General features: G+C 35.6%; 1 protein-coding gene across 5 annotated transcripts in view; it reads left to right on the plus strand.

Moving 5' to 3' along the window:
• The window catches only part of pdlim5a (PDZ and LIM domain 5a), a 59144-nt gene that overhangs the window by 29128 nt on the left and 9949 nt on the right, over nucleotides 1-20067 (plus strand). For 2 of the 5 annotated variants that reach the window (XM_026240517.1, XM_026240516.1), the window contains exons 4-7: nucleotides 8381-8417; nucleotides 9130-9506; nucleotides 13907-14085; nucleotides 14400-14439. In XM_026240517.1, coding sequence (XP_026096302.1) covers nucleotides 8381-8417; nucleotides 9130-9506; nucleotides 13907-14085; nucleotides 14400-14439 — 633 coding nt within the window. Of the gene's footprint in view, nucleotides 1-8380; nucleotides 8418-9129; nucleotides 9507-12067; nucleotides 12088-13615; nucleotides 13637-13737; nucleotides 13756-13906; nucleotides 14086-14399; nucleotides 14440-20067 lie in introns of all 5 variants that reach the window. The other 3 variants (XM_026240518.1, XM_026240519.1, XM_026240520.1) reach the window with 3 other exon arrangements.

Genomic DNA, 20067 nt, shown 5'->3' on the forward strand with positions numbered 1-20067 from the left:
TCAGTTTTGTTGCAACCCTTTTTGGTCAGATAAACATTCATCTGTTCAATCCACTCCACTATGGAGCATTTGTCACTACCATCCCCCCTGAACATTTGTGGTTCTCTAATGTCAGCTTTTACTATCAGGTTTAACTTAGACAAATCAAGGCTTGTAGACAGGGGTATGGACCCAGAAGGTTGCTGCTCTACCGATGGAGAAGAATCAGGTAATACAGAATTCTGGCTAGTTAACAATCGTGAAACAATTGAATCACCAATCTGGTTTCCAAGCTCGCCAATGAGGTCGCGCAGCTGCTGTGTAACACTGTCACAACCAACATTGGCAGGAGTGGAAGACTTTGGTTTATTCGACTCATTATCTGACATGTCCGAAATAGTCGCAGAATCAAACACCAAAACACGTGGTTTGCCTACTACAGGCTCAGGTACCCCAAAAAACCCACGACCCCGGCCAACATGTGGCGTCACTAAATCTTCGTTCCACCCCCCTTCTGCCATATGAAAGGTAGATTGATGAAAACACGAGAAAAAAAATGACTTCACTGTTATTCACTTTTAAATACAGAAATAAAGAAAAAAAAAAAAAAAAAAGGAAACCTTCAAATATGCGCAAAGTGTAAAGTCCAATGTGTGAGTAATGTAAAGCGAGAGTTCAGTTACTCAGTTCAACGTCCAGACACCACCAGCAAAACGTCAACGATGAAGAGTCTTTGTCCGATGATTTCAGAAGCGTTGTGATTCGGCGTTGTCAAACCCCAGCGATCAGCTACTGCAGATCTGGCGCATCCGGGTCACGGCACCAAATTTATGTAGCATGTCTGGACCGGTCACCCTCACACACACAGAGACCACACGACCACTCTTCGGTGAGATTTAGCACTTTCCTTTACTGTAGTGAGAAGAAATAATCAGTGGATCAAAAAGGCGACCGCTTCTCCCTCTCTGGCACACAGAGTCAATTACAGGGAGAGCTCAATAATACATGTGCTCCTTAGCCTCGCACACAGGTGGACTGAGATTATACAATTATGAAAAATAAATTATACTGTTTACAATATGTCTCTGTCTTTCTTATACATCACATTTCTATTAATACATTACAAGGTAAGGGTATAAAATATTACAATAAATAGATTACAATATTACATTGGATATAAAATATATATAACATTAACTTATGCATTGATTCCAGTATTTATACATTACTTATACATTATTATTTATAACACACTGCAGTGAAATAAAACTAATAATAGCATTTGTATGAATAAATCAGTATTCCTATGTTACATATCTAAATTAATCAATTAATACATTTAGCATTGTACTATTTGTAGGCCGCACCACGTGCGTCAAGCACTGCATGAGTCATTAAATCAGATTTTCTCCCATAACACTCTACATTGAATACATTCACAGTCACTAAATCTCTTTTCTTTTATAAAACAGAACCAATTAAACAACATACCTGTAGTGAGAAGAAATAATCAGTGGATCAAAAAGGCGACCGCTTCTCCCTCTCTGGCACACTAAGCATATGATGCTAATTAGTTAACGTCACAATGCACATCGTTAAGGTCAAATAACACCTCAAAATATACATTTCCATCATAACTAATACAATCAAGTGCTAGTATAGAATAAATCACATGAATCCAGCGATAAATACGCATTTTGGACAAGAAATATCATCATACCAGAGTCAATTACAGGGAGAGCTCAATAATACATGTGCTCCTTAGCCTCGCACACAGGTGGACTGAGGCTATCGCACATCGCACGCGGGGAAAACCCCGGATGTGTTCCACTGATATAATTCCCTCCCCAGACAGAATCCAAAGAAAAAGTTCCCCAAATCTAATATTATGTAATTTTAACCTGCAAACAATAATAAATTAACAAAATTTTGTGGAGTTCACTAACCCATTCTTATTATGAAACTTATAGAATTTATAAAAAAAAATAGTCCAATATAGGAATTAAAAGAAAGCAAATTAAATTGAGTCAATTATAAACACCAGTTACACATACACATGCGAATGCGTCAGACCGGAAACGCAGGCTCATGCAAAAAAATTCGCATTTCGCTGCGTTCGAAAGTTCAAGTTTGGTGAACTCTGACCTGCGAATTCGCATCACGTGAAGTCGTGTGACCAGTAGATGATCGATACTGCGTGACCTCTCTGTACAGAAATTAAAAAAATGAAGGAAGTGCTAATTTTAGCCGTAGCGCAGCATCCTATTTTATATAACGTTAATACATATTTAAAAGATAATAAAAAGAAGCCGCATGGTTCGCAGTTTCAATGGAAATAGGAACAGATGGTACATTTGAATGAGGACATATTCTATAATTTTTTATTGTTAAGTGTGTATATATTTATAGAGAGAGAGAGACGGAGAGTACAATATAATAAGACGCTTTCGATGCCGTCGCAAAAGACACAGTACAAGCACAGATTAATCCATGTTGTAATAACTGAGGGGAAACCGTTATATCTTGCTCCCGCCCATATTCGCAGTGGCGTCCGAAATAATTTCGCACGTTCAAAGGCTACTCTGACCGCACCTTAAGTAAACCGTTGGACAGAAAATGTATTGATTTATGTAAAAAAGCTCTGAATGGTGGATTTACACTCTTGAAATCTTGTAACTGCAACCTTGAAAACTTGTGGAGGCTTGTGTTCAATGCAAGAGAATGCATATGCCAAATTAAAATAAACAATCACCAGCAGGCAAATAAATGTTCAATAAATTGAGAGAAATCCGATTTATCGTGCAACCCAATGTCAACATATGACTTGTCTGAGAAGCAGGAGTTTCATTTTGCTCTCCATTTATCTCACTGCTATCTTATTAAGATAACACAGATGGGATATTCTGTTCCGTTTTTTTCTCACCCAGACACAAATGTTCATTCACACAGGAAAGTGGAGTTTGAAAGAGTTTTAGTTATTAATGAAGGGAAATCAGCAAGTCGTGCATCAGACTGCAGTCTCAGGGTGTGAGATATAAACGAGACGTCAAACAGATGCTCTGAGAGAGTATCATGATGAGCAGATGTACACCGTTTGTGCTACAGATGTAAAGGTGTAGTAATGTAAGTGATCAGACTTATGGTATTCACATAGTGGATAATAGTAGTAGTAGAAATCCCACAGACTTGCACTAAAGGAGGAACTTGTGCTTCAGACCAGAATATCACAGAAACTTCACGGTGGACAAGTAAGAAACCAAAGCCAAAGTTCTGAGGACATTTCCTGTTTGCTGGGATTGTGTATGTTTCTGTCTAAACATGAACGAACACACACACACACAAAAAGCTGTTCATTCGAGTGTAATAAAATGGTCTAAGGAGTTTATGAATGTAAGAATGACCTTCTTTGTTTATCAATTAAATACTATTAACTTAATAAACAGTTCCACATGTAATTTAAGACTTACTCTCATTGCAGGGTTATTGCCTGTGCTGGTATTTTTGTCATTATGTGTGTGTGTGTGTATTTTCTCTCTTTCTTTGTCATTATAATACTGTAGAATGACAGAATGTTTTAAGAATTTGATCTATCTATAAACATGATGCGTGTTAATTATTTTTAAAGTTATATTTATGGGCATTTTATGCATTCATTGTGAGAGGACAGTGTAGAGCTGACAGGAAAGCACAGATTTTTGTGGAAACGTTTGTGTTGTGTACATTTGGGATGCTTTGATGAATAGAAAAGCTCAAAAGAATAGACTTTACTTGAAAATCTCTTTTGTAACATTAGAAATGTCTTTACTGTCACTTTTGATCATTTTAATGCTTTGTTGCTGAATAAAAATGTTAATTTCTTAAAGAAAAATCTTATATACACAGTAGTGTATATCAAAGCCATTTTGAGGTGTTTTAATCTGTGGCATTGTTTTTAATATCACTGTATTTTAATATCTGGATTCATTTGATTTGCTTATTTCATTCGATGCAAGAAATTGGTTCCTTACAACATTGTGATTGGCCCAACTTTTGCTAGGAAGGATATTTAAAGACTGAATATCAAATTTCATTGAACATGAAATAAATTCATGAAAAAAAATGTAGTTTACAAATTAAAAAGAATTAAATCAGACTATGTTCTCTCTCTCTTTCTCTCTGGCGTTGTTCTGCTGGTCTCCTGTGGATCTATATTGAGTGATACTAAGAACAGAGTATTAGCTCATAACTGCTGCGTGTGAGTGCTCATGTTCATCTGAGCGGATCAGCTCGCGCTAAAGACCTCCGTAGAGGGATACACAGCCTTCTCATGAACTCACCATGGTCACGTGTGTGTGTGTGTGTGTGTTTACATAGAAACAAAGATGAGACACATATACTGTAGGAGCAAATGCTTCCATCTCCTATTATATTACACTCTTCAAGATGTGTGTGACTGTATTTTAGGTACAAAATTGTACCCAGAAGCTAAATCGGACAAAACCTCCCTTTAGGAGCATCTTTAAAGGTCAAAGGGATTCATAAATAAATAAAAACTAAGAGATGTGTGAGATTGTTCTAGAAGGTCTTGAGTTCAGCTTCTCAGAGATGGTAACTAATACTCAAGCGCTCCGCTGGCCTCACACACACATGCACAGCAACAGTATCGCTTACTGTCAAAGCATCGTTTGAGTTTAATAACACACCATGTCATACACTACCAGTCAGACGTTTGGAATGATTGAGAGTTTTTAAATGGCTTCTGCTCACCAAGGCTGCATTTATTTGATCACAAATACAGAAACATTATTGTAAATTATTATTGCAACTTAAAATAACACTTTTCTGTTGAATATATTTTAAAATGTAATATGATGCAAAGCTGAATTTTCAGCATCATTACTCCAGTCTGCAGTGTTACATGATCCTTCAGGAATCATTCTAATATGCTGATAAGCTTTGCAAAAAACATTTATGATTTTTAATGTTGTGCTGTTTCATAAAAAAAAATAATAATAATCAAAATCAAACACAACCATTCAAAAGCCACAATAAAGTCATTTAAAATGTTACAAATTAATGTTGTTTTTTGAATATTCTAATCATGGAAGAATCCTGAAAAATGTGTCAGTTTCCTCAAAAATATTAATTTTAATAATAATAATAATACATTTTATTTAAAGGCGCCTTTCATGGCACTCAAGGACACCTTACACAATTCATAAAAAAAAAAGACATTACTCAATCAAACCAGTACAACAACAAACATTAAATTACATAAAAGCCTGTCTAAACAGATATGTTTTAAGATGAGATTTAAAAACTGAGAGACTAGAACTGTTGCGAACTTCTACAGGAAGAGAGTTCCATAAATGGGGAGCAGCAAAGCCAAAAGCTCGTGACCCCAGAGAAGTTGTCAGAGTGCGTGGCTGAACAAGTGTAAGTGCAGAAGCAGATCTTAGAGTGCGGGAAGGAGTGTGTATATGAAGAAGATCATGGAGATATGAAGGAGCCAGATTGTTAAGTGCTTTGTAAGTTAAAAGTAAAATTTTAAAATTCACACGGAATTTAACCGGGAGCCAATGCAGCTTCTGTAAAACAGGAGAAATGTGTTCAAAAGTGGAAGTTTTGGTAATGACTCGAGCTGCAGCATTCTGTACTAACTGTAATTTATGAAGAGATTTGGAAGGAAGCCCATAGAACAATGGATTACAATAGTCGATTCTTGATGTTACAAGAGCATGCACAAGCGTAGCAGTACTCCTGAGTGAAAGGACAGGGCGCAGACGACTTATATTGCGAATATGGAAAAATGCAGAACGGGTAACACTATTTATGTGAGATTCAAAAGACAAAGTTGTGTCAAAAATGACACCTAAACTTTTGACCTGATTCGATAGAGGAACAGAACAGTTATTTATTTCCAGAGAAGAAATATTCGACTTACTTATTGTATTTTTTGAACCAACAAGAAGAATTTCTGTTTTACTGCTGTTCAATTGTAGAAAATTACTTGAAAACCAATCTTTTAATTCACTTAAGCACTCACCAAGAGCAGAAGAGGGAAACTTAGAAGATGGTTTAGAAGACAGGTAAAGTTGGGTGTCGTCAGCATAACAATGAAAGTGGATATCATATTTCCTAAAAATGCTGCCAATAGGTAAAAGATAAATAATAAACAGAAGAGGTCCTAAAACAGAGCCCTGGGGAACACCAGTGACAACATAAGTGGGTTTTGATTTAAACTGTTTAAGTTGTACAAATTGAATGCGATCTGTAAGATAAGAACCAAACCAGCTTAAAGCCATACCAGTAATTCCAATAGATTCCAGCCTGCTCAAAAGTATAGGATGTGAAATGGTGTCAAATGCTGCACTAAGGTCAAGAAGTATAAGTATTGATAGAAGACCAGCATCAGCCGCTAGTAATAGATCATTAGAAATCTTTACAAGTGCAGTTTCAACACTGTGAAAAGCACGAAACCCTGATTGTAACTGCTCATATAAATTATTGCAAGAGAGATGTTCACGGAGCTGATGAGCAACAATTTTTTCCAGGATTTTTGACAGAAACGGTAGATATGAAATAGGTCGAAAATTAGCAAGATTCTTTGTGTCTGTCCCAGGTTTCTTAAGAATAGGCGTTATAACAGCAGTTTTAAGTGCAGTAGGGACAGTGCCAGTAAGAAGTGATGCATGCATAATATCAGTTATTAAAGAGGAAAGAAATGATAAACCAGCTTTAACCAAGTGAGTTGGTAATGGATCCAATTGACAGGTGACAGATTTAGATTTTTGTACAATGGAACAAATGTCCTCAACTGTTGGAATTTTAAAAACAGAAAATGAAAATAAGGGAGATGGCGCAAAGCTAGAATGAGTTTTGTTCCGATCAGGGTTTGGTGAAACCAATTGCTGATGGATGTGTTCAATTTTCTTATTAAAAAAGAGCATAAATGCTTCACACAATTCTGTAGAGTTTATATCCCCGTTAGAACACTCAGGTGGCTTTAAAATAGTGTTAATCACAGAGAATAAAGATTTTTGGTTTCCTACACCAGATCCAATTAAACCTGCATAATAATCTGATTTCTCTGTGGAAAGAGCAGTTTTATAAACTTGCATGTGATCAGCATACAAATCTTTATGAACTACAAGTCCAGTCTTGGAGTACAAGCGTTCTAATCGACGTCCTTTGACTTTTAGCAGACGAAGATCCGATGTAAACCAGGGTGCAGAGTTGACAAACGAAACATTCCTGGTTTTCAATGGAGCACAAGTGACAAGGATCATTTGAAGATTGTCATTATAATGCTGGATTAAATCTTCAAGATTCCCTGAAAGGTCTTTGTGGGGAAGTGTGGACAAACATTCCCCAAGGATTGAGGGATCAATTTTCTTAATATTACGAAATGTGATTGTACGACTCAAATTAGGCTTGAACACAGATAAAGAAACATTAAAAGACACCAGCAAGTGGTCTGACAGTGATAAGTCAGAAGTAGTGCAATTTCCAGGAATCACACCTGAACAGCAGACTAAATCTAGAGTATGACCTTTTGAATGAGTTGGGACATTGATAAATTGCTGTAGTCCAAAACTATCTAGGCATGATAAAAACTCTCTAGAACATGAATTTTCTGTATTATCCACATGGATATTAAAATCACCAACCAAAACCACGTTTGGAGACAATGAACAAAGAGAAGTTAAAAATGTTGAAAATTCCTGTTGGAATACAGAATTGGCCTTCGGAGGCCTGTAAACAATAGCTATGATAGTTGGTACAAATCCATTGATTTGCAAAGCAACAGATTCAAAGGAAGTATAGTCAGTTTCAGGAAGAGCTGTAACTTTCCATTTTTCCTTATATAGTTTCCTTAATTTTAGTAACTGTTTTCTAAATTGATAATAATAATAAGAATTATTATTAATAGCTGAGCAGCAAATCAGCATATTAGAATGATTTCTGAAGGATCACGTGACACTGAAGACTGGAGTAATGATCCTGAAAACTAATCATTGTATCACAGGATTAAATTACATTTGAAAAAATATTCAAATAGAAAATTCTTCTTTAACATTTCATATTATTTCTGTTTTTTACTGTATTTTTGATCAAATAATTACAGGCTTGTTGAGTATAAGAGACTTCATAATTATTCCACATTTTTGACCACCACTAGTTTAAAACCAAACCTGGTTTCTTTATAGGATGCAAACATAATTCTGTCTCCCCTGCAGGCGAAACTAATTCAGAACCACTCTGCAAACTTCCATGCGGTCGCTCCGTGGCATTATTAATACAGGCCTATGATTTTACAGCAAACCACATTAAGATGTTCCCTGTGTTCTGCCACCTTCAGCTCTAGATGTGTTCACAGAAGATTCATTAATGCTTTTGTCCATTGCTTGTGTTCCACCAGAGCTTCCAGTCTTCCAAAACCAGATGTGGCACCAAAGGTATGAGCTTTATACACACATACAGCCAGCCAGAGCACACACTGGAGTATTGTGTATATGTCATTCATCCCCTCTGAGACAGACACACAGCTCTATATGTATGCATGAGTTATAGTTGTGCATGTTTGTAGCAAACACAAGTGTGCTTGTTGCTTTCAGCTATCTGTCTTGAATTGCTAAAAGTCACATGCTGCATTTAGGTTGTGTTCAGAATAGAATACTAGAACAATGTTTACCGAACATTTATATATATATATATATATATATATATATATATATATATATATATATATATATATATGTATATATATAGTGAAACGGTGTGCTTCTTCGATGTCACATAATGCACGTTCCTCATTACGAGGCATGTTTAATCCCTGATAGATATGATTATTTACATTTATGCATTGCATTTACATTTTTACATTTGGCAGACCATTTTATGCAAAGTGAACTGCATTGCATTCAAGCTATAGTCAAATGACCAAAATATTTATCATGGCATAATCTGTTCTGTCTTGCATACTTTTTTCTAAAACAATATATACTGCATTGAGGAAGTGGTCAGCTAATATTCCATTCTGAACATACTGACCAACATTATTTAGGTCTCCAGTGGTGTAGCTTCTATTGTATAATCCATTTGTTGTTGCCTTGACTTTGAGTTGCTGTTGTTGTTTTGAGTCCTGCATGTGCTTTCCTCCATGTTTAGGATTATTCCGTGGAAATCATCAAACCCGTTTCCATGACAACCTCCATTCCATCTTCCTCTGACATCACAAACTTCACCCACATCACTTCATCCTCCAATAGGAGTGCTCGCCCGTTTGCAGGGGCAGGGTCATCACACATAGCTTCTATTCCGTCCGCTGTGTCTGCTTTTGCACCCGCCTCCTCAGCTCAAAACCCTAATCCACAGGCTCCGGCCACTCCTACTGATGGCTCACCCAATCATCTACCTGCGGTGCCCCGCCCTTCAGTGTATAACACACCCATCAATCTCTACTCCAATGAGAATGCTTGTGAGGTTGCTATGGGCCAGAGGCGGGGCCTGCTGGAAAGCCAGGGTGAAAGCTTTCACATGAATGGGTAAGAGTTTAAATTGACACTTCAGTGCTCCACCCAACATAGAGCTGAACTCAAAACGTGACAACTGCTTTTTCAGTGGGCTAGGTTCTGGAAGCATTTTTCCAGTTTGTATTCTCCATAAATGTTTCAGAAAATATCTTTAAAAAAATATTCAGAAAATATTTTCAAAAAGTGAGTAAGGACAAAGAGACAAGGCTGTTCACTTACAATAGAAGGGAATTCTTAGAGTAGACATGCGATAAAACTTTGTAAATGATGTAAACAAATCTCTGGTACAAAAAGCATCTTAACCCAGTATAAGCTGATTTACTGGGTCTATTAGATGGTTTTAGCAGGTTTTAAGGCATTTTTCAGCTAAAACACAATTACTAAAACTTTCTACGTATTTAACACTGTTCAGAACAAGTTAAAACAACAGCTTATGCTAAATCAGACAATTTTAAGCTGTTTTAGCAAAGGCTTTAATGTTTTTTGTTGTTAGAAATTACTACAATGTTCCATTTTTTTTTTGCATTTCCATTAGCACATTTGTTCTTTGTGTCTAGATGTAATAGTAATATGAGATGTTTTCAAATGTCATATCGCAGTTCAAACTACAACATACAGTATGACAAAATAATTCTAATATAATTACAAAATTACCCAGCACTAGACTTATTTAAACTAAATTATGGCTCACAGGTTATGATTTTGAATGCATATACTATTTTTAAACAACCACTGAGCTCACGGTCAGTCTATCTTTAAATATTCAGATGTTTTCACTAAAAATCATAGATTTTAGATTAAGTTTTTACTTCCAAAATGCACCGTTGAACTCTATCACCTTTTTTTGAACATCTTCATATTGCCAACAGCAGACTCTGTCACTGAGAACAAAACATTGAATTTAAATTTAAAACTGTATTTAGTTGGTTTCCATGATGTCCCCCTTTTTGTAACATGGTTAAGTCCAAACATGCACTTCAGCTGGATGGATTAAACCATAAGTACACAACAGGTGAGTTTTGAATACTTGGCTCAACGTCATATGGAGTTATCAGAAGTCATGCCAACATTTAAACCCAACCAAAGTAGGAAGTACATCTATCAAATATACATTTGTACCATTGTACATTTTCAATGAATACATAGTTTTTATACTTTATATGCTATATGCTTTTAATAATTTTTCGTGGGGGATCTTTAGGCCACTAATGTTCTGGAATTTTCTTTCATACTCGCAGCATCTCTCAGTATCTCTTTTCACGCAGTGACGTATGTGAGATTCTGTGCGTTTATAGGCAGGTGTCAGTGGCTCTGATGTTTGCCTGTATATTTAGCTCTGTGTAATGCTATCTGTTGTGTGTTTTGGTGTGTGTGTGTGTGTGTGTGTGTGTTTGAGGGCTCTCCCTTGGATAATGCCCCAGGGGAAGCTCAGATGTATTTTGTGTGGGGTTCATATTTTAATGATGGTTTTAAAGTGCTGATTGATATTATTACGCAGATGAACTACGTCTCTAATTACATGTGCTGATGCACACACATATTCTGCCACTCACATCATCAAATCAGCATGTTTGTTGTGATTTAGTTTGTTTTTTGTGTGCTAATAACATTAACAGCATAATATCAGCCTGCCATCAGCACAGATTAGAGTTTAATCACCTAATAAACCCATTCTGCTTCTCGTTAACTGTTCGGAACACTACTTATAGTAGTCATACTGCTATTTTTGCAGTATGTGCACATAGCATTCATGGGATATAACCTGCTACGAGTGCCAAAATATGCAGTATATTCTGCACAGTATACAAGCATTTCATTCTAAACATATTATTTGTTAAATGGCTGAACGCTGTGTCTGAAAAAGGAGAGGAAGAGGAAAATATTACAGATGTGGGAGAGAAAACTGATGAGAACCAAATGCTTCTCGTCATACTTTGCACTCATTGAATGGATTTTATCCTCCCTCTCTCATAAACTGTGATAAATCCTCCTCATTATCCTCATACAGCTGTACATTATAGATTAAAATCAATGCCAGTCCTGTTTTTTTATTATTTTTATAGGCAATTGTAGAGAAAACATATTCCTCCTTAATGCAGCCCTGTGTGTGCCCGGTTTTGGATATTGTATTTTGTTTGAATGGAAAGAATTCCTCTGGATTAATTTAGTTTTTCTCTTTGTCAGACCAATATGGTGTTTTTAAAGGAATAGTTCACCCTTTTTTCTTCATCAGAACAGATTTGGAGAAATTCAGCATTTGCTCATCAAATGCATCAACTACAGTGAATGGGTGCCGTCAGAATGAGAGTCCAAACAGCTGATAAAAACATCACAATAATTCACACCACTCCAGTTCACCAAATCTGTGTGTTTGAAAGAAATAAATCCAATTTTAGGTATTTTAACTTGAAATTGTTGCTTATGGTCAAAAATCATATCCATAATTGAAAATCAAGCTTCATCCATCTGTTGGTCTGTCTCAGAGGGCCTCGGGATCAGTGTTATGTATATTTAGCCAGTGATGAGGTGATTGAATGAGTTTAATGGTTATTTTTCTCCTCTGTTCTTTTCAGCAAATGACTCCAGCCACAAAGTCAGTACCATACTGATGCTTCTTTCATTGTGTGTGTGTGTGTGTTGTAAATATTGCCATGATTTGTAGTGAAAACATTGTTTTCCCAAGAATTTTCCTTCATCTAAACTTTGAGAGTGCTTTGCTTTTCCTTATGAATATAACTACCATTGTGAAGAACTTTAGGGTAACTTTTCTTGTGGTTAATGTAGTCTAATTTACATTGAACTCAAGATGTGGTACATATTCAAAACCCATGGTAGGCCTACTTTTCATGTTTATTTTTTTTCTTCCTTTGATTGGTATCGTAGTGCAGATGGTGATATCACAGTATTTTAATGATGTACTTAATGATCACCATGTTTATGTAGCCTGATAGGATTCACATGGTTTTCAGATGGTTTACCAAAAGTAAACAGAAATATTTTTTTTAGTGTAGCACTGCTGACCCCTGCTGAAGAAAAACAATAAACACCATCACAAAATTAGTAATGGTTTTGCTTGTTATAATGGGACTTGTATTGGTTAAATGGAAACTGTAATGGACTCTGTGGGTCTCTGGTCTCCGTCTGTTGGTGGCTTGTTAAAACCAATAAAACCTAAAGGAATATGTCCCAAAACACACTACAGGAAACCATTTTTTAATGGTAAAAAGTTGATGTTTTGTTATGTCTGTAATGGTTTTTGTAGTGGAAACCATTAGAATTTTCAGTGATGGTTTTTATTTTTTTTCCCAGAGCAGACTCAGACTAAAGCAAAGCAAAACTGGGTTTTGGTTTTTGTTGTTTCTTCTGTTTGTTTCGCATGAGTGTGATGACATGAGTTTGACGCCATGCATGTTAAGTTCTCTCTGTGACGTGTTCAGGAGTTTCTTAAAGCTGTCGCGCGTGTTTTTTCCACGTGCTGCAGCGCCATCTTCTGGCCTCATGCGTTTCTACAGTCATTTGTTTCATTTCCTTTGGAGGATTTTAAAACTCGAAAGCTTTTATGTTAAATATTACCTATTTACCGAAATACTGACTAGGGTAGCGCAAAAAGACGGCATATGAGGTATTTCCGCCGATTTTATTATCTTCGTCCCCATACACTCAGTGAAGATACGAACTTCTTGGAATTAATCTTCAAAAAAAGTCTTAACTTTTTTTTTTTTTCCTGAGAAGTTTTTCTCTCCAGAACCTTAAAAAGAAGCTTCTGGTGCTTTGAATACACTTACCCCCCAAGTTTAACTTGAATTTGAGTTCCCTTGCAAAGTTTTACCATGGTAATCAAGCTGTCACAATAGGCTACCATAGTTTTAAAGCAAAACTGCGCAGACTTACTCGATAGAAGTCACTGCTATAATATAAAAATGACAGAACGATTGTGAAGGCTTCATATTAAGGTGTTTTACAGTATTAGCAATAACTGCAGGCTAACAGGGTACCTAAGTATTTTGGCACTCAGAAACCATGGTTCACCACGGTGCGTTTTTGCAAGGGAACATTTGAATTAAATGCCTTCAAAAGCCTTTCCATTATGTAATGACAGTTTTTTATTTTATTCTTCATAGTGGTCCTCCAAGTGTGTTTAAGTGAGTATCTGAATCGTGTGTGCATTCAGTAATACCCTTCTAAAAGAGAATGCATGATTGAAATGTGTTATCTTTCTTATTCCTTTTTGTGCCTCCTTCAGAAAACCTGCAATGAACAGGTAAAGAGGGAAAAACCAGCAGTGCCTTTGTTTCTCAGTTGCTTTGTGCATTTGACAGGCTATGCTGTTTGATATTTTTGTTGATTTGTGCATTTGATATGCAGTATGATTACATGTAAAAGAGACTGACAGCATTTGTGCTTGTGTGTAGACTTCCTCGTAAACCCATCACAGAGACAGACATTGAGTTTTACCATGTCCCGACTCACGGTGATGCCAGCAGGAAACGCATCATGGAGGACACAGAGGACTGGCGTCCACGGACAGGAACTTCACAATCCCGCTCGTTCCGTATCCTGGCCCAAATCACCGGCACTGAGTCTGAATTCGGTGAGAGCTTATTTCATTGCTTTTTAAATATTATTTTATTCATTTTTATGTTTTATTATATGCATTTGTGTTATTTTAATATTAATAATCAGAAAAGTATTCTTATATAAATTGTTGCATTGTTGCACTGTTTACATAACAATGGTTTTATTGGTATTGGTTTTTTCAATGGTATTTTGTCCTGCTCATGTTTCATGAATTAGACCCGTTGTGTGGAAAACCTTCAACACTAGTTTGAGATAAAGATTTACATGAATGAGAATGTCTTTTAAACATTTTTAATGTATTTTCTGTATAATGTTGATGTCTTTCAGATCTCTCACAGGAGGCTGAATCAGCGAAGAAGACAACAAAGTAAGTTCCTCTGCTCGCCTGCTGTTTTGGAGTGTGTGCTGTGTGTTTTTTAGTTTTTGTGATGAAGATTTGTTCAGGTTTTCTCTGTTATTTACCTGTGTGAGTTTGGCGTCCCGTGGCCTGTTATTTGGTGGTGTTTCTGTTAAAGCTCTGGCTCTAGTTAACCAGCATGGGCAGATCTCAGACACTTTCCAGCACTAGGGCACAAAATAGTCCTTTTATTTATTCCTCAACAAAAGGGCAGTTAAAGGAAGTGCTTAAGGTGATAGTTAACCTGAAAATACAAATTCTGTAATTTACTCACCCTCAAGCTGTTCCAAACCTGTTGAACACAAAAGAAGATATTTTGAAGAATGTTGGGAACCAAATAGTTGACGGTACAGTTCACATCGACTTCCATAGTATTTTTTTACTCCATACTGTGGAAGTCGATGTCTATCATCTTTTGTTTGGAACAACTTGAGGGTGAGCAAATGTTGCCAACATTAAAATTTTTGGGTGAACTACAGTATCCCTTTAACCTAAAGAAAGTGTTGGTTATCAACCTCAAAAGCTTGAGCTAAATATGACAAGAGCTGTTTTAACTGATTGTCTATTTCAGTTTGTAATTCTTGCAACCTTATTCTGTGGCCATAACCATCACTAAAGCATGACATAATAAAGAAAAATTTTTTTTTTTTAAATGTAGTTTTTGGTAACACTTTACTTAATTTCTTTATATATAATATATTATAAAAGTAGAATTTTGCATTTATTATGCCTTGTAAGACACCTTATAATGCATTGTATGATCTCGTTAATAACTTTAAGCAGTTATAATACATCATAATTCTTATCTATTCATTGCTACACATTTAGAAAGTGCAATGCACTAAAACACATGACAAACACACCTTAAAATATTCAAATGCATGTTTAGGTTATTTTGTTATTTATGAAAACATATAATGCATTACAATTAGTGCTGTCAATCGATTAATAGCAATGAATCGCATACAAAATAAAAGTTTTTGTTTACATAATATATATATATATATATATATGTATATATATATATATATATATATATATATATATGTGTGTGTGTGTGTTTATTGTGTATATTTAGAATGTATATATAAATACACACACATACAGCATACATTTTTAAAATATTGACATGTATTTAAATGTGTGTGTGTGTGTGTGTGTGTGTATATATTTAATATATAAACGTAACTTATTTTTCTTGAATATATACATGCTTGTGTGTGTATTTATATACAGTACACACACACATATATTATGTGAACAAAAACCGTTATTTTGGATGCGATTAATCGTTTCACAGCACTAATACTAATGTATTATACATAGGCTTTTTTCTGAGTATCAAATATCAGGTATTTATGGCTTAAATAGTAAGACACATTATAGAGCTCATACACCTAAATTTTATTCATAGGCCCAAACTGAGAGTTATTCTAGTAACCTTTCACTGTTGATGGTCTGTCGTTGAAGTTGTCATGTAAAAACTTTTTATGTGGGTGAATTCATAGTGTGTGAGGTTTCTTGGCCTCGCTTTCCAAAGAAAAGCAATTTATCATGACAATACAGTGTGTGCCGTGTATTTGAGTAATAGATTAAAGCTCGGTTTGGGAAGTTACAGAAGTAAATTTAACTCGTGTGCAGTGGCATTTCCGTCTGCATGGTTTGCAGAGCCTCTGTGCTGAAGATATTCACTTCTACAGCTCTTCATACTGTCTTTGTTTCTGTTTCTCTCTCTTGTTCATTCTCTGTGAACAGGGTAGTGAAGATTAATCCTAAGATTGGACCTAAATATCATAAACTCAGAGACTGGCACCATGGAGTGTCTGCTCGAACCCTTAACGTCCTCAGCCTGGTGTAAAAGTGTGTGTGTGTGTGTGTGTGTGTGTGTGAGCGGGTCTCTGTGGGACGTTTCCGTGTTGGAATCTGAAAAGAGACTGTAAAAACACAACTGCAGTTTAATTGGAAATGAGAGCATCAGAATCAGAATCGTCACAAGAAACAGCAACATGAGCTCTGTAAAGTGTGTTTGTGGAGATTTGAAGTGTCAAATTCAAACCGCACATCTCAAACTCTGTTCTGGTGGATTTACTGATTTTTATTAGAGAAGTTTATTAGTTGCACTACAGTATTGTATTACACGTGTGGCTTGGATCTTATTTTGTTTCTGTAATGTATCAGCTTTTGTTCTTTTGATTCCTATTTAAATGAACATTTTGGGCTCCAAACTAGTGAAACTACACAGTGCATCTGTCGATAAACACTAAAAAATGTTTTAAATTCACCTGACCTGTCCAAGAAATCTAGCAGCATTTACAGTAATGCACTTCTATGGTGTTCTGTGAGGAAATGTGCAGCTCATACTTTTGTGAAAGTGCTTAGTTCTTGTAGATCTTAATAATTATTTTTCTGAACAGAAATGTATCTAGTTAGTTGCATGGTCATGACCCAAGTTTTAAATGCAGTTTTAATTGTTAACAGGTTTATGCATTGTTGTTATGTATTCAAAACTGTGTGTATTTGAATTATTATTTGGTGCTCTATGGACTTCAAATATAAGTGCATTAGTGTAAATGTGATATTTATTTTCATAAAATTCAATTTACGACAAGCCTGTCACAGATGCTTTTCTGCAAGTTTTAAACCCAGAATATTCTTTTAAACTCTGCTAAATTGTATTTTATTTTAATTCTTGACTTAATTTTTTCCTCCCCTCGTTTTCCTTAAGAAGCGAAATAGAATAAAGTGGCTTGTATTTTCTGAAGAATTTCTGTTGTGTATTTTCTTATTTGTGTCAGTGTTTTTATCTGTTTATGTCTCTCAGTTACTGATTTGAAGCCAAAGTCATGATGTTTATCCAATCAGTTATGCACAAGTAATGACAAGTTAACCAGATCCACAAACCTGCTCAATCTAAAACTAGTGGCTCTTTTAAAAAGCGTCTCTACAGTACAAAGATCCAGTAAAGATTGTTATGATGAAGTGTTCCTAGTTTCCAAAATGCTCCTAAAAACAATTAGTAATTCTGTGAATATTTTTCTTTTAGTTCACAGTTCTAGGCAACATAAAACATACTGTAATTTACATATTTAACTTGTAACGTTGAAAAGCATAAAACATATTTAATAAGAAATGATATGATATAATTAGTCATTGTATTTTTCCACACACATTTTAGAGACAGGGAGAGATGAAATGTGCAGTTATACGTTATGTTTTTAGTTTTGATTTCGTGATGGAACTGCTGCAGTTTTAATTTGTCGTCACTAGAGAGCAGCAGTTACGCTTCCTTCTTAGCGGATAAAATGTGAGGTTTTTCATGCATTGGTCAGTTTTGGGCTATTCTGCTTTTATAACATGTCTTCTTTCAGACTAGTGGAAGCAAAACATCAAGTGTTTATCACCCCCCCCCCCCCCCCTTTGCATCTGTAGATTTGAATTACAATACATATCTTTAAAGACTTTTTTCAAATCTTAATGAGAATCATCACTTCAGCAGCACTTACAGTAACATTACAGTTATTTTGAATCTATATTCTGAAGGTTTCATTCATCTGACTGACATAACCTTTCTTTCAAAACATGCTTTATATGCTGCAACAAATGGAAAATCTTACTGGACAAAAGAATAACATTAAATGTTTATATGTCTATCTATGTCTATATGTCTAGAGTATATATGTATAATGATAAATGGGCTCAGATCACTGTGATCAGGTTCACACTGACAGATTTCCTCTGCTTGCTCATGGATGTGTGTGATGGAGAACTTCCTGTGTGTTTGCCAATTGCTCCTCTCTCATTCGATTAGCCTGCTGTGCTGCTCCACTCTGATTGGATTATTTTCTGTGTAATGAATCTGATTGGCTGAGAGCAGTAACGATCACTCTGATTACTGTGTCTGTCTTCTGCTCTGCTTCTGTGTGTGTTTGTGTGGATCTCAGTTTGTTATCTTCACTGAATGAAGTCGATTCCATTGTCTGTGCTGTATCCTGCTGCCACCATCAGTTATATTTTTCTTTATCCTATATTGTTTTTGTCATATCATGGAAGAATGAGCTAACATGATGTCTCTTATTCCTTTACTGAATATGGAGGATTATCAGTTTCACTAACAATAAAACTACCGACCGTGCTGTGTTACTATGGTACTTTGGACCAGTTGAAAAAAGAAATAGCACTGTAAATAATATTATTTATTTGAATTAGTGTTTAGCAATGCAGTTAATTGCATCCAAAATATAATGCATTCATTTGAACGGAATTTATTAAAAAGGTAAATTAATATATATCATATATAATTATATATGTTATATATATTATTACTAGTATTATTATTATGTTATTATATACTTAGCATTTGCCAGTATCTTTAATCAGTTGACTTAAACATTGAGTTTTGATTTTTTTTTGTGTGTGTGTGTGTGTGTGAGATTGTTTTTGTCATAATAGTTTATGTCATTTCTATGACTTTTTTAAAATATATGTCTATATAGTATTTATTATATTTTCATTTGTTAGTTTTAGTTGATTTATTCTTAGTTATTTTATTACTTTAGGGACATTAAAATGATGGTCTATCCACAAACAAACACACAATACTGACTTCATTTTCAACACTAGATCTGTTGTTATATCACTTAAAACTGTACAAACTTCTTTTCTGACATTTACTGTATGAGTGTGGCTGTTTGTATTTTGGTGAATGTGTGGAATATCTCATCAGCGTCCAGATTCAGAACTGAACGGTGGTCCTTTTGGTTTCTATGGCTGGCATTTCCATAACATTCAGTCTCCGGGGGCTTGTAATTAGACAGGAGAGATTGACGGAGAGCAGTTGTGTGGCAGAGAATCAGGGTGGCACGGTGTGTGTGTTTGTGACGGCCACCCAAGATTTCGAGATGCTCAGAGCCAAGCTTCTGTCTTCCTGTCCATCAATATTCCCTTCCTGCCTCGCTAAATTTAAACTGCTGGACGGCACAAGCAGACCTGCTGTGTGTTTAATGAGCGATGTGATGGCATGTCTGTCTGTACTCTAGGTACAGCTCTGTGTGGCTTCAGCTGTTTATATACTGCTTACTTAACCATCATGTAAAAAAGTTTCCAGTGTCCAATGATCAAAGTAATAGTTGACCCAAAAAAGAAAATTTGCTGAGAATGTACTCACCCTCAGGACATCCACAATGTAGATGAGTTTGTTTCTTCATCAGAACAGGTTTGGAGAAATGTAGCATTCCATCACTTGCTCACCAATGGATGCTCTGCAGTGAATGGGTGCCGTCACAACGAGAGTCCAAACAGCTGATAAAAACATCACAATTATCCACAAGAAGTCCACAACACCACAGTCCATCAGTTAACAGAAAGCAATATTATGAATAAAGAACTCAGATTTTAGACATAAGCAACGGTTTGAAGTTAAAAACACCTTAATGCTGAATTTGTTTGTTAGCTTTTTGCTTCGAAAGACTTTAATTTATGGCCTGGACTGGAGTGATGTGGATAATTTTCATTATGCATTATTCTATACATGTAATTACATTATTCTCAACGAATAATAAACAGATAGTTAATACAGAATCATTTTATAGTATCATAGTA

This window comes from Carassius auratus, linkage group LG30F (assembly GCF_003368295.1).
Source record: "Carassius auratus strain Wakin linkage group LG30F, ASM336829v1, whole genome shotgun sequence".
Lineage (NCBI taxonomy): Eukaryota > Metazoa > Chordata > Actinopteri > Cypriniformes > Cyprinidae > Carassius > Carassius auratus.